This window comes from Bipolaris sorokiniana (assembly GCF_000338995.1).
Source record: "Bipolaris sorokiniana ND90Pr unplaced genomic scaffold COCSAscaffold_16, whole genome shotgun sequence".
In the NCBI taxonomy this organism is placed as follows: domain Eukaryota; kingdom Fungi; phylum Ascomycota; class Dothideomycetes; order Pleosporales; family Pleosporaceae; genus Bipolaris; species Bipolaris sorokiniana.
Genome location: NW_006911910.1, coordinates 356,855 through 370,268, shown reverse-complemented (window position 1 = coordinate 370,268; position 13,414 = coordinate 356,855). Strand labels below are relative to the sequence as shown.

Below are 13,414 nucleotides of genomic sequence, written 5' to 3'. Positions count from 1 at the left end.
CGCAGTGTGCGTAGACTGGCACGGCGCTGGCTGATCTTGATCTTGAAGCTGCTCCTGATCTTGCTGCTGCTGCTGCTGCTGCTCCTGGTCATGATGCGAATGCTGGGCTGGCCAATGGTCAATGGTCAATGGGCATGTAGCCTTGGTCATTGCCCCGGCCCTTGCAAGCCTACTAAGTATTAGCTGGCCCGCCCACCAGCACCTAATCCGGGCGAGCCACGACGCTGGGCAGGCACTATACCCTCACCTCTGCCATCGCTACCATCACCGCCATCGCCCCTCATCCCCACCAACGGCGCCTCTTCTGCCCGCCACATAGCGCCGCCATGCTCTCATGAAGCTCCAAGACTGACGGGTGACTGCCGCTGCTCGACGCCACCGCCGTTATCAATCCTGCCTTTTGCGCCGCACTACATACGCCCACGCCCATACCCACGCCCCTCTCCCACGCAGCCTCAACACCTGTTGAGCTGCCGCTGAGCTGTTGCTGCTACCACCACCACCACCACCACCACCACCATGGCCCAACGCTCCCACACCGAGGGCTGCCGGCCCGGCGACACTCTTGTCGTAGTGCGTAGGTCGCTCACAATCCCCATGCTTCTCCGCTCATCACTGCTAACATGCCGCCGCAGACGAGTTCGTCGCCCGCAGCCCCGACGAGCTGAGCCTCAGGCGCGGAGACCGCATTGAGCTCATTGAACGCGACGATGACTTTGGCGATGGCTGGTTCCTGGGCAAGAACACTGAAACGGGCGAAAATGGCCTATTTCCTGAAGGTGCGTCCTCCTCGCATGGAAACCCTAGCGAACAGCATATGTCATGCTGTTATGACGAATCATCCCTAACCACAACAACAGTCTATACACGGCCTGCCCCTAAGCCCACGCCCATCCCCACCATGCTCTCGCGCAATCCCTCGCAGTTATCTGGTCCGCCGTCAGACGCATCGGGCCCACCCGGTACCGCAATCTCAGAGCCCTCACCATCGTCCAGTGCCCCCTCACCCTTGAAATCCCCCCCGACAGAGCCCCTCCATATTGCCCAAGGACCAGAGACTATGCGGAGATCATCGGCCCAAAGCGCTCCCCGGAGCATCAGCATGACCTTAAATGGAGAGGCACCGCCCGACGAAGAAACGATAGGAAGCCCAGTCATGCATGAGACGCTGAGCGTAATTGACGAGCACATTACCGGTATGAATACCCCGAGGCTCAACTCCGCGACCAAGGAAATGCGATCTGCAGACTCGGAAAGCGAGTACAGCAGCCACCACCGCCTCTCGTACATCAATGGCCAGGAAACTGACGAAGAAGAGCAAAATTGGCACACCGAGGAAGAGGTCAAGACATGGTCGCCCGCCCGCGTAGCCGAGTACCTGGAAGAAGTGGGCGTAGAGAAGAAGCACTGCCAAGTCTTCAAGGACCAAGAGATCGACGGTGAGGCGTTGTTGGGTGTGGATCGCAACTTTATCTTCATGCAAGAGTTTGATCTGGGCCCAATGGGCCCAAGGCTGCGCACCTGGATGAAGATCAATGCGCTGCAATCTGAGGTCAAGAGCGCAAAGGAAGTCGCCAAAGACGCCCTGCCCCTGCCCTCCCTCGAAGGTCACGACGAATTCCCAGTCGATGGTGGACGAAACCGAGCAGCGTCCACAGGCGCCGTCCTCCCACGCATACCGACGCTTAGGGATAGCATTAGCTCGCGTGGCAGCACGAGCCGCCAGCACATTCCGCGAGCTGCATCCTCGGCAGGTCCGTCGTCCGCTCACGACGCTACATCCCCACTAATTCAGCACACGCCCGCTTCACCCCCCATTGGGTCGTCCATCCGCCCTTCTGCTGCGTCCGTCCGAAGTATGAACCACAACAGACGCCATTCTTCTGTCGATTACAACCAAGTGCCCTCGACGCCTAGTACAGCGGGAATGATCAAGTCGCCTGCATCGGCCAACCCCCATAGGAAAACGCCGTCTTTCGATCGCAACTGGACAATGGGTTCCCCTCAGAAGCCGGTGCAAGAAATCAATCGCCCGTCATCCTCGCATCACACGCATGGCTCGAGTATAAACGGAACCTCTTTTGACACTGCGGAGCCTGGCCTAGCCCCTGCGGACATTGATAGGGGCTACTTTTCTGGTGGAGAGGTCGACAACCGGAAGAACAGAAATGTTTTGCGCAAGCGAGAAAGCCCTAGCCACTCTCGGAACGCCAGCTACAGCACTGAGGCTGGACGGCGGATATCGTATGGGCGACGACACAGCAGAATTGGTAGTGCAGACTCTGCTTTCCGCTCGGCAAGCCCCATCTCGGTTGCCGCGAAACAGTACTATGGGACTAGTATTAGGAGCGAGCGCAGCTCGAGTGCTTTTGACTTTGTGCGACCACTCAAGCCACAGACGGATATGCACCCAACAGTCACCAAGCTCACATACGATTCGCACAGCATTGATGCTATTGCGAATTCTCCGCACATTCCTGGCAGTGAAACATCAAGCACTGGTCGCGCATCACCGTCTCCTGCAGCGCAATCGCATACGCGATCATTTTTCAGCAGTCGAAAGGGGTCGCAATCCAGGGGCTTGCGGGCTATATCGGACGCCATCACCGGTGGGGAAAAGGCAAACGCAAGCGCCGCAGATGTGTCTTCGCCACACAAAGATTCCCCAATGCAGTCACCCTCCCGGACAGGCTCAAGTACGCCGTCTGGTAACTCCGTGTCCAAGAGCATTGAGCTTGACAAGACGGATCCAAACAGACGCATGACCAGTAGTTCCACCGCCAGCACAAAGGAAGCGCGGAAAAAGACCAAGAAACACGGCACCAGCGCCTACCTCAAAGGCCGTCAGCAAATCACTCCTCAACAAGCTATGGAGAACTGTGATTATAGTGGGTGGATGAAGAAGAAGTCGTCAAGTCTGATGACGACGTGGAAGACGCGTTTATTTGTGTTGCGTGGCCGACGCCTTGCCTACTACTACACAGAAAACGATACCGAAGAGAAGGGCCTCATCGACATATCGTCACATCGTGTATTACCGGCAAATGACGAGCGCATGACCGGACTCCACGCATCATTGACTGGTGCTGCCTCATCTCCAACTTCACCACAAAACGCCACCATCCAAACTGCGGCATCAACAGACAGCGCCAAGGGAATTCCAGGTATCGAGGCAGATATGTCGGGCATGTTCATCTTCAAGCTGGTACCGCCTCGTGCAGGTCTGCAAAAAGGTGTCCAATTCACCAAGCCAATCGTACATTATTTCGCAGTGGACAGTCTGGCAATGGGACGGCTATGGATGGCTGCGTTAATGAAAGCGACGATCGATCGTGACGAAGCGCTCCCCTTTACAACGACCTACCAGCAAAAGACGATTTCGCTCGAAAAGGCGCGTGCGATGCGCCAGCGTCCCCCGAATCTAATGGACGAGGATGCCGAAGGCAGCATGGCGGATTCTGAGCGCAAGAGCGAATACTCGAAAGAAAGTCTGCAAGAAAGCACCATCCACGAAGAAGACGAAAAGGGCCTTGCTATTTCAGGCCTCGGTGACGCAAAAGCCCTCCTGGCTTATGCCGATAGCACAGATAATCTTGCCGCCGAGCATAAGCATGATAGTACGGCTACGGCTATTGCATTATAAAGGATGTCGTTTGCCCAAGCGGGGGGTTTTCTTCCTGTTCGTCCTTTTCTGTTTTCATCCCCTCCTTTATCCGAAGTTACACGGTTCAATGGCACTAATAATACAACCTCCCTCACTTACTCCCTTCCTTCCTTCCTTTTTTTGCCAAGTTTCTAGCGCGCACATTTTTTGAAAGCATATATGTAGTAAAGAGAAGAACGTACAGTAGTCGGGACAAAGGGGGCGGGCGTCGTCTTTGTGTTTTTTTCTTAAAGCGAGCGAGCGAGCGAGCGAAAGCATCATCACCAGCGCTTCTGATCTTTTTTTTTCTTTGATTTTGTACTTGTACTCTAACGTCTGTTCGCAGTCGTCGCCAGTTTTTTTTCCTTCTAATGTTTGCGAGTGTGTAGTTGCATGTGTGCATGTCATGGGAGTATATGGGGAACTCATTACCAGTATAAATGTCTACAAGAGTAACTTTATCTCTCCCTCCCGCTTTTCTCTATCTTGTTAGGTTGGTGAGGAAAGAAGAATATGTATTACTGGGATGAAAGAGGAGAAGATTTATATATGTAGGAGTGAGAAATCTATGTAATTGTACAATTGACCAAGTTTGCTCTGAATTGTTTTTTTAATTCTTGACAAAAGAGATGATTGCGTGAGATGTTGCATTGTAATCCGTGCTACTAGTTCCATGCACGTAATCCCTAGGTACATAGTTGGTGCTTTGACACATCCATCTATTTATATAAGCTCACGAAGTGGCGTCGGCGCGATGACATTCTGTACAATTGCTAATTATACTTTAGTTTTTCTTGTGATTAAATTAATTCTTTGATTCAGGACGGCTCGCGCAGTGCGGCTTTGTGACTATTCTATATACACGTGTGTAAACCCAGCGGTTGGTAGGATGGACTGGTAGGGGTAGACCAGGTAGCGAGTGTCTATGTTGGATGGGGGGGTATCATGACTTTGTGGAATTACAAGAGAAAAGAAATTCGTTAAATGCTGATGCTGTAGGCAAAGTGAAAGTGGTAGCGAAAGGTTAAACCTTCCTTCTCATCATCCGCTTGAGCTTGAGTTCGGTGTTGGATGCGCTTTCATGGGGCGCAAACCAATCTCTCAGGCCACAGCGGTCTTCAAGCTGGCGGAACAGGTCGTCGACCCGATCGAGCATCCATCCACTCTTTATTCTTCCTGAGGGCTTGGCATAGCCCAACTTGAATGTCGTCGAGATGGCACAACTGCCTGCGTCAAAAGAAAATTGCATGCAGTCGCTTTGCTCTTCGCACAGGTCGTGGCAGTGCTCAAATGATTTCCATGCGTTTCTTTCGAGTTGATTCGCGGCAGCAGAATGGTCATGAGCGTTGTATTCTTTGTCTGCAGACATGTTGTCCCATTCCAATACTGACGTGTCAATCTTGGACCGGACCAGCTCCGTGAAGATGTCTCGATGACGTAGGAGGATTTGGTGTCGCTTGTACCAGTCCTGCTCAAACTCCCAAAGCTCTTCAATCTCGGCGGGCGAGACGTGGTGGTAGGTGATGGTAGGGTAACACCACAGGTCGCGGTCGATCTTGGACGTCGCTGGGTTGAGGGTAGCTGGTGAATCGCTCTGGAAGTGCGGGAATGCGCGGTGGAGTGGGATCTTGCTGTCTTCAAAAACTTTGCCCAGTCCGCAGTCTCCAACCCAGTGTGTCTTGGTAAACTCTTCGTATTCCTCTAGGTGCTGGGATCGCTGTTCAGAAACCTTCATAATGGCGGGGTTGGACAAGGCAAAGCCAGCGCCGCCGTATGCGAACTCGACTTGGTTGATGTAAAGATGTTTGCCGATGTAGTAGGGCTTGCTGTCGTCAAAGTTGGAGAGGTATTCGAGGAGGTTGTTCCAGCCCAGGTATGTGTCGGTCTCGATGAAGACATACCACTTGGCGTCAGGCTTCGCTTTGATGGCTTGGTCAATCATAGGCAAGAACTTCCACTTGTCCAGTTGCCATCCGGCGTTGTCGGTACGCATGTAATCTCCCTGCGAGGAACCAGACAACGACGTCATGACCTGCTGTTGTGGTACCCCACGCCTTCCATGCTTTTGCAGCTGATGATACAGCTTGAAGTCGTCGTTTTCTTGCTTGGTCTTGTCGCTGACGCCCTTCAAGACGTCGTGGACAGCGTGGCCCTCAATCTCTTCGTCTAGATCCGAGTGGATGACATAATGGGGCACACATTGCAACGTGGTCCGGAAGTGCACCGGTACCTTTTCAAGGGACTCTGTGGCACCAGTTCGTAGTACCACTAGGACGTCCTTGGCGAGTGAGGACTGAGGGCAGAAAATGCCGGACGAGCCGTGGTGGGATGAGGCCTTTGCAGGATGGTGCAAGCGGGGTGTGGAGGCCTTTGTGAATATGTTAAGGACAGATACAGAAACTATGGCGCAGAAGAGAAGGCGGCATATGAGGTTGCGGTGAGGCATGTTGGTCTAGCGATGGAGAGTGCAGCACCAGGCTGAGGCACAAACGGGGATTAGTAAATGAGAGTATTTGTAAGGATGGCGGCAGGCTGATGGAGAATAGAGGAGCGTGGCCGCAGCCATGAGACGCGGGCAGGTTAGGTGGGAGGCGGGGACGAGGGGAGTCTTTTTGCAGCAGTGGGCGTGAATAAGAAAAGAAGACGGGTTTCAGGGAGGACATGTATGTTCACGAGCGGCAGAGCAGCGGCGAAGATCATCGGCTTCTGTCAAAATCATGAGCCCAAGGGTCCGAGGCGGCGTGGCGATCCATGCCTGTGCTGTGGGTTCACTTTTACGCCGGCTCCGTGACCTCGTGTCATGCCGTGCAAGTGAGATCAACACGATGGTCAAGGACCTTGTGCAGCTGCGTGCTTACTATTCGCAGCAACGGCGACAATCAAGAGGGCGTCTGAAACAGGCCGGGAGGCTGTGGCTGGAGTGAATTGGATGGGCGAGTGTGGGGTGGATACCATATTCTCACATGCTGAGTGAGGATACTGAGCAGAGTGGATGCATACAGAGTTTCTGTTGGCGGGCACTTCAGGCAAAGATTCGGCACTTGGCATCTAGTTGGCCCGGGCAGGCCCGGAGAACTGGCGAGTTGCGAGATGCCCTGCGTCATTTTTGTTTCATCCACCTTAGTCGGGCAAAACGCCTTGCCGGAGCCGCTCTCTGCCCTTAACCAACCGCCTCATCTCCTCCCACCGCTGATCAGCATCTTCTCAAAATGAACGCGCGTCGCCTAAACGGGTGCTTCCTACCCACTTCGCCGTTGTACGCATGCCGTGCTTGGCTCCACTTGACACGAGTGCTTGCTCGACACAGCTCCATGGCTTCTCCATGTTTCCCTTTTGGGCCCCTCCCTATCCCCATTCCCTCTTTGTTCTACCCCTCTCTTTTAGCCCATCTACACACTCGTGCCTGTCCATGGCCAGTGTCCACTGTCTACTACTCACGTCATGGTCAAGCTGCAATCTTCCCCTCGCCGGGCGGTGTAGGTTCGGTCCGGGAACACTTTCTCCCCGACAACAATTCTGCCGTGTCACAAACGCAAGCATTTTCTCCAAAAGGTTGATGACGATGATCTGAACTTATTTGACTATAATGCCTCACGATGCGGGACAGCTGGCCGTGGTTTGTCACCGCTTCGTCATTGCATGTGTGCATATGTACATCTTGCCTCCTTTGTGCTGATCAAGTATCAATGGCGGAACTCCTATTCTTCTTCACCCTTCTCTACAACCGGATACAGCCAGTCCTGCTTGTCAACTCACCAGGGCAGGTGACCTCCTTGAAACTAATAGTCGGGTTGTCGGCGTTCTTGAACCAGTCAAATCTCCACCGGCACCCTGCCTTGAGCTTCTCAGGAAAGTTTTCACATTCAGAGCGACTCGAGATGCCACCGTATTGTTGACCCCACCCGGTGGATGGCGCGCCAAACTGTGCAGTACAGCCGTTAAAGATGCCTACACCACCACCTGGCATAGCAATATCGAAGTGGTTGTCTCCAAGGTCACCACCCGTGTTGGTGGATTGCACAATCATCTTCTGGCCTACGACGGGGCCCGACGTGAAGGTCAACCTGAACATTGCCTATTAGTCGCCTTTGTTCAAACGCATCCTTGTCCATGTACTCACTCATAACAAGCACAGCATGAGTCACGCTCACTCTTTCCGGCCAGCTTTACAGCAGCAAAGCCATATGCGAGGCTGTTGTTGACTGCCCACGGCGTCTGGTTAGTGCACATGAACGCAGTGCCACCGCTCTCACATCCGTTCTTCGCCATCAGATCGCTAATGGGGTTGTCGTTCTTGTCACACGTCCTGAGAGGTTGGGTGACACTGGCTTTGCCTGCCCATGCGCAGGAGCCTTTGCAACAGTCCCAGTAACGTGTCGTCTTTCCTGTGGACTGAGCAGCAACCGTGGCGAGGCCAGTGGCGAGGACGACAAAACTGAGTTGCTTAAGAGATACCATGTTGGGCAAGATTGGTAGTCTTTTCGAAGATACTTGGCAAGTTGATGGATGGTCAAATGTGCTTCCAAGGCATATTTATATACTTTGATACTACCCAACATCATGGTTACGATGGAAAGTTTCTAGACTTCCATCTCCACACTCTCTACCTAGATCGATTCCGCTGTTTGGCTGCGCTGTCAAATCTTCCCCGTATCTGAAGAATCTACAATCTACTCTCTACTTCAGCCGGCGACCCAATGCAGTCAGCTTCCGGGGTGGGACCTGCCCTGCGCAGTACCTCATCGCCCAATCATATTAATTTACATATACGATCGGTGGGCAGCGAAAATGAGCTTACTCGAAATCACTGTTGAGGTCCACTTCCCAAGCCGCCAGTCTTTTGGTCATGCTGTTATAGACGTGGATGGGAAGCACACTTTTCACATGGCTATGGTAGAGTAAATTGAATTTTCATATCGCCGGCAGTACTGCGGCCGCCTCGCCTGCCGGTCAACTGCCGGGATGCTGTGACCACTCGGGACGGTGACTGGCGTCCGGAGATTTGGAAAAGAGTCCCTTTAACAATACGCACAAGACGCGGGGTGCATATACGAACCCACGTGTTGACGTAACGTCCAGGCATGAGGTTTCATCGCCATTTATCATATGCCCGTGCAAAAGCAACAACGTTGCCGCCAATTAATGCGCCGCTCCATAGTCAGATCATACCTAGCAGGATACTCCCCAACGACGTAAACGGCAATGGAAGCACGCATTCCGGTGTTTTAGCGCTGTTTCAGAGTCATACCCAGTGTTCCTTTTCTAGCAAGGATTTCTACGGCCCACGGCACCGACTAGGAAAACCTCGGTCAGGGGAGGGTGGGAAAATTTGATTGGTCCATGTTCTAAAGTTTTTAATTTACAAAGTCGTCATCATCCTTTGGGCGGTCGCTTCGGAATGTCGGGCAGTCTCCGTATTTACTACTATCGCAAACGGTCATCATGTGCTCTCGCACGTACATACGCACACACATGTCTTTCTTGGGTACGGAACGGCTTATGTGAGAATATGCGCAATCAATCGTCCGAAGCATGGTGCAAACTGACCCTGCAGCTGTTGACCCTTTTTTCTTTTCTTTCTCGACTAGGTCGTGTATTGGCGTTTTCTTGGTGCTCGTAGTAGTAGTAAGAACTACGTAATACTTACATCTGTAGCAATCGCCTATACGTATTTCCGCTTGGCATCAGCCTCACCGAGTGAGATACGATTCCCACATTGAGTCGAGTAGCTCCCCCTGAGCTCTCCATTTTTCTCCTCCAACAACCCAGTCTTACATCTCATCTTGGGAGTTTAGCGTTGGAAAATGCATTTCATCACTTCTTTTCCCCACTCTGTATTTTTGCCAACGGCCCGGTAGCCGTCCGTTCCGTCTTGTGCCCACATGGATTCCTCAACAACACATGTTGCATGCAAACGTCTTTTGCCCAGCTGTACGTGCGCGGTCGATCCACGTCCGGGGCTCCGGTATCCTGTTCTCCTTGACGTGCGGAAGACTAGATGTCTCTGTGTGTATGCACAAATGCATGACACGCATTGAAGAATGTGTGGAACAGAAGATTACTAAGGTGCTAGGTCTCCCTTCTCAAGCTCAATCTACGTAAGCGTTCACATCACAGTGACAGGTGATTTATATACAAAAAGTCAAAAAAAAAAAAGAAGACCAAGAGTTCAAGAAAGAGGCAAAAACTATCACAAGAATCATAAGTATTTCTAATTACATACAGAAATATTCTAACTTAATCCTGCTTTGTCGTAAATTCCGCCTGTCCGACTTCAGGTGAGCTTCCGGAGCTCCCTTGCTGCTTAGCAACTATAGCTGCAATCGCGCTCTCTACCGCCGCCGCAACGTCAATGTGGAAGAATGGTCGATTCTGACCGTGCACAGTTGTGACCTTGCCATTCGGTAAACCCTTATTACTAGTCACAACGTGGATATCATCTTGCGCCTCAGGATCGTGCAGCTTGGCTTCTGGAGTCTCAAGCGGGGCGTAGCTGTAGACCGGGTTCCAGTGCTGGCGAGAAGCAAAGCGCTCGCGGTCAATGTATCCGAAGCCCGCGGTTGTCAGCGCGCGCTTGGTCCAGCGGCTGTTGATGGAGGCAAAATGCCACTCGACGGTTTCGGGCGCGGCGTGGCGGTCGAGCTGGGCGCGGACGTCGATGAGACCCTGGATCGAGGTTACGTCGACGTTATTGACGGCACTGAAGTCGAGGATGATGGCGCGGAGGATGGGCCGGTTGTCGTCGTAGTTGATTTGTTGGCCACGTCGTGGGCCTGATTGTTGCGAAATTAGTAATTTGAGAATGGGTAAGGGGGGTTTGCATGGGGGAGTGTTCTTACCAGGATCATTCCAGGGCCGGTCACCGATCTTGGTGTATTTATCCAGTGTTGTGGGTCGGGAAATGGTTTGCGCATGGTGCACGAGTTCGTCCATGTATCCTTGTTGGTTGAGGTATGTAAAACCTTCGGTGAAGCGGTAGATGAGCACACCAGGGTAAGGTGTTTCGATGCCTACGAGCGGATTGGACCCGTCCTTGCGATCAACTGGAATGAAGGCTTCTCGGACAGAAGTTTCCGAACTGGGTGCGAAGTGGCTATCTTCTTTGTGGGCGATTGTGTCCAGAGTTGCGCGGTAGATTCGGACTCTGCCGAGGAGAGCACCATGTGTGAACAGTTGGCGCCAGAGCAAGAGCGCGAAAGAAGTAGCGATGGTGACGTAAATTCCGTTTTCGATGTTGGTGAAGATGGTGACAAAAACCCCGGCGAAGAAGATGACGACTTCTAGGGGCGAAGTTTCCCAGAACTGGAAGACGACGTTGGGAGGTGTGATAAGATCACCGACGGCGTGAATGATGATGGCTGCTAGTGTAGCGGAGGGAATATAGAAAAACATAGCTGTCAAAGCATACAGCGCCAGGAGGACAATGATCGCGGTAAAGATACCAGCCAGTGGGGTACGAACACCGGCTTTCGACTTGATGGCGGTACGAGAGAACGAACCTGTAGCAGGGTACGCGCCCAAGAATGGACCAAGGACATTGGTAAAACCGACAGCGACGAGTTCTTGCGATGCTGCAGAGGAACGTCAGTTTCATCCCAATGACAAAAGCGTAAGGACGCTACTTACGGTTAATGACATAGTTGTTGATGCGACCGAATGATTTTGAGATGGCAATGTGTTCGAGGATCAAGACAATGATGGTGACTGGGATATCCGAAGCAATGGCTGAGAGAATCTTCTGGTCCATCTTGGGAGCACCAGCGTGCTGGAAACCGCGAGGGACACGGCCCAAAATCTTGAATTTGGCCAGCTTGACGTTCTTGTGGACACCCTTGATGTCCTTGTTGGCAAGCCAGCTAATCATGATATAGAGCAATATGACAAAAGCCATGCGCAGTGTGCTCAACTAGTGGACGAGTTAATATCCTATCTTTGTGTCAAAATTGTAATACTTACAAAGAACCAAAGCTTTTGCTTTGATGGCTGCTTCCTCGACATAAAGTTGCAGACAAAGCGAATCGAATACAGCATCACAAGGGCACTGAGGCCCATGGCAGCATCGAGCTTTGTGCGACCCAGGCCCTTGAGAGTGTCGATGATCACACGGTACGTAGCTCCACGGGTGTTGACACCAGAAATACCCATCATTGCAGGCACTTGGCCAGCTCCAATAGAGATGGCGGCGCCTGTCATGAAAGATGTGATAGCAACTAATGGGATAAGTTCCACGATTCGTCCAAGCCTAGTCAGTCCAAGGAAGAGCAAAACCGAACCGGCAATAACGGAAAGTGCTCTGGCAATGTCCACAGCATCAATTCCTGGATCCTTTTCCTGGATTTTGGTCACGATATTACCGACGATTGTGCTCATCACGGCCACAGTACCGATTGTGATGTCTTTGGAAGTAGCGAAAGCCCAGTAGAGAATAAAACCGACGAAACTGGTGTAGAGACCGTACTCCGGTGGTAGCTTTGCCAACAGAGCGTAGGCCATACCCTGAGGAATAACGACGAACCCAACAGTAACACCGGCAACAACATCGCCAAAAAGCCATGTCAAGTTGTAGTGAAAGATCCAGTCCAGAAACGGAAAGAGACTTCTAAGATAGCGCTTGATGCCACTTGCGGACGGCTTGAATTGGGAAAGCCATTCTATTGCGGTTGGTTCGTACTCAACGTCTACCGTTGATTAGCTGTAAGCTACTTTGATAGGGATCCCCCATGCTCACATGTCTCGACAGACGAGATAGATGCTGCGCCAGAAACTTCGGGCTCTTTCCGGTAGTCAAGATTGATTCCAAGCACCTTGGCAGCTGTGCGACCAGCCGTTGCCATGATGCCGCGTGAACGATGGGAGTAAGCAGAACTCAGGAAAGGCTTGGTTATAAACGACGAGTCGAAACTCTCTCGAGCAAGTCACTTGGCGACCACCAAAGCTCTGTCGTGATAGTAGGGGAAGTCCCGAAATAGAACCCGAGTCGAAGGGCCTGGAGGGATTCCTGGGGGAGTGCTTCTGACTTCTAATACGAGACGAATGCAAGCTTATATGAAATTTATGAGCTGCTGGCAGGGACAAAGATTGTGAGTTCTCCGGGAGCTGATGCCGATGAAGCACCGTATCGACACAAACCCTAGGCGGAGGCGGAATTACACGTGCCTTATTTGGAGATAGCCTTGTGGGAGGGGCGTACATCAAGACGGCAAACCCAACTTGGCATGCGCAAGAGTGTCACTGGTGTCGCTCCGCGCAAATCACAGCGCAGCATCGTCATCACCCCAGAGCGCCCGCACATGGCGTGCTTGCGCTGAGCGAGATGGTACGTATTGGCAGACTAAAGGCCAGGCCTTGGAAAAGCTGGGCCGACTACAGAGCAGAGTTTTGCAAGGTCTGGCCTTCAGTAAGAAGACAAATGTGGCTTTTGGGGCGCCGACGGGGCGGCGTGGGGGAACTGGGATAGCTGGTTGGCTCCGCTGATGGTGCCTACCTCCGGTACCGCTGGACCTTTGTTTTTGACCCTGAGTATTTCCCTTTTGCTTCTGGAAACTGCTACCTATCTGTGTCGTCTGCCAGATGGTTCAAAATTCAACTGCGAACCGTGAGTGCGGCGCCGAGGATGTGGCATGTCTTAGCATCGGCTTGGTTTTGGTGAGGATGAATAGTATCATGAACGCAATTGACGCCAAGAATTGCGACATCTCGGAAGGCGGTGTTGGCGCTTGGTAGGATGCTTGTTGTACCCACCTCTTCCTATTTCAGCCGCACTTGAACTAC

General features: G+C 52.3%; 4 protein-coding genes across 4 annotated transcripts; 1 reads left to right on the top strand and 3 right to left on the bottom strand.

Moving 5' to 3' along the window:
- Nucleotides 1–519: 519 nt before the first annotated feature.
- Nucleotides 520–3,643, top strand: COCSADRAFT_164491 (uncharacterized protein; the record flags this gene model as incomplete). The annotated part of the gene is made up of 3 exons (XM_007706436.1): nucleotides 520–577; nucleotides 636–779; nucleotides 861–3,643. The coding sequence occupies 3 exons, from the start codon at nucleotides 520–522 to the stop codon at nucleotides 3,641–3,643; spliced, it is 2,985 nt and encodes a 994-aa protein (XP_007704626.1).
- Nucleotides 3,644–4,441: 798 nt separating this feature from the next.
- COCSADRAFT_40775 (glycosyltransferase family 31 protein) lies at nucleotides 4,442–6,317 on the bottom strand. The gene has a single exon (XM_007706292.1). The coding sequence runs from the start codon at nucleotides 6,087–6,089 to the stop codon at nucleotides 4,668–4,670; it is 1,422 nt and encodes a 473-aa protein (XP_007704482.1). The 5' UTR covers nucleotides 6,090–6,317; the 3' UTR covers nucleotides 4,442–4,667.
- Nucleotides 6,318–7,091: 774 nt separating this feature from the next.
- COCSADRAFT_40773 (glycoside hydrolase family 45 protein) lies at nucleotides 7,092–8,392 on the bottom strand. Its single transcript, XM_007706291.1, has 2 exons — nucleotides 7,764–8,392; nucleotides 7,092–7,707 (listed from the first exon to the last, which is right to left on the bottom strand). Exons 1-2 carry the CDS (start codon nucleotides 8,099–8,101, stop codon nucleotides 7,362–7,364), a joined length of 684 nt encoding a protein of 227 aa, XP_007704481.1. The 5' UTR covers nucleotides 8,102–8,392; the 3' UTR covers nucleotides 7,092–7,361.
- A 1,315-nt stretch (nucleotides 8,393–9,707) lies between these two features.
- Nucleotides 9,708–12,788, bottom strand: COCSADRAFT_40772 (uncharacterized protein). The gene is made up of 5 exons (XM_007706290.1): nucleotides 12,372–12,788; nucleotides 11,600–12,321; nucleotides 11,270–11,549; nucleotides 10,483–11,214; nucleotides 9,708–10,416 (listed from the first exon to the last, which is right to left on the bottom strand). The coding sequence occupies exons 1-5, from the start codon at nucleotides 12,475–12,477 to the stop codon at nucleotides 9,881–9,883; spliced, it is 2,376 nt and encodes a 791-aa protein (XP_007704480.1). The 5' UTR covers nucleotides 12,478–12,788; the 3' UTR covers nucleotides 9,708–9,880.
- Between the last annotated feature and the right edge of the window lie 626 nt (nucleotides 12,789–13,414).

Coding starts and splice junctions, on each gene's coding strand:
- COCSADRAFT_40775 (XM_007706292.1), bottom strand. CDS start 6,089: ATGCCTCACCGCAACCTCATATGCCGCCTTCTCTTCTGCGCCATAGTT.
- COCSADRAFT_40773 (XM_007706291.1), bottom strand. CDS start 8,101: ATGGTATCTCTTAAGCAACTCAGTTTTGTCGTCCTCGCCACTGGCCTC. Junction 7,708..7,763: donor TCATGCTGTGCTTGTTATGA/GTGAGTACATGG, acceptor GGCAATGTTCAG/GTTGACCTTCACGTCGGGCC.
- COCSADRAFT_40772 (XM_007706290.1), bottom strand. CDS start 12,477: ATGGCAACGGCTGGTCGCACAGCTGCCAAGGTGCTTGGAATCAATCTT. Junction 11,550..11,599: donor AGCAAAAGCTTTGGTTCTTT/GTAAGTATTACA, acceptor CTCGTCCACTAG/TTGAGCACACTGCGCATGGC. Junction 10,417..10,482: donor CCGGCCCTGGAATGATCCTG/GTAAGAACACTC, acceptor CGCAACAATCAG/GCCCACGACGTGGCCAACAA.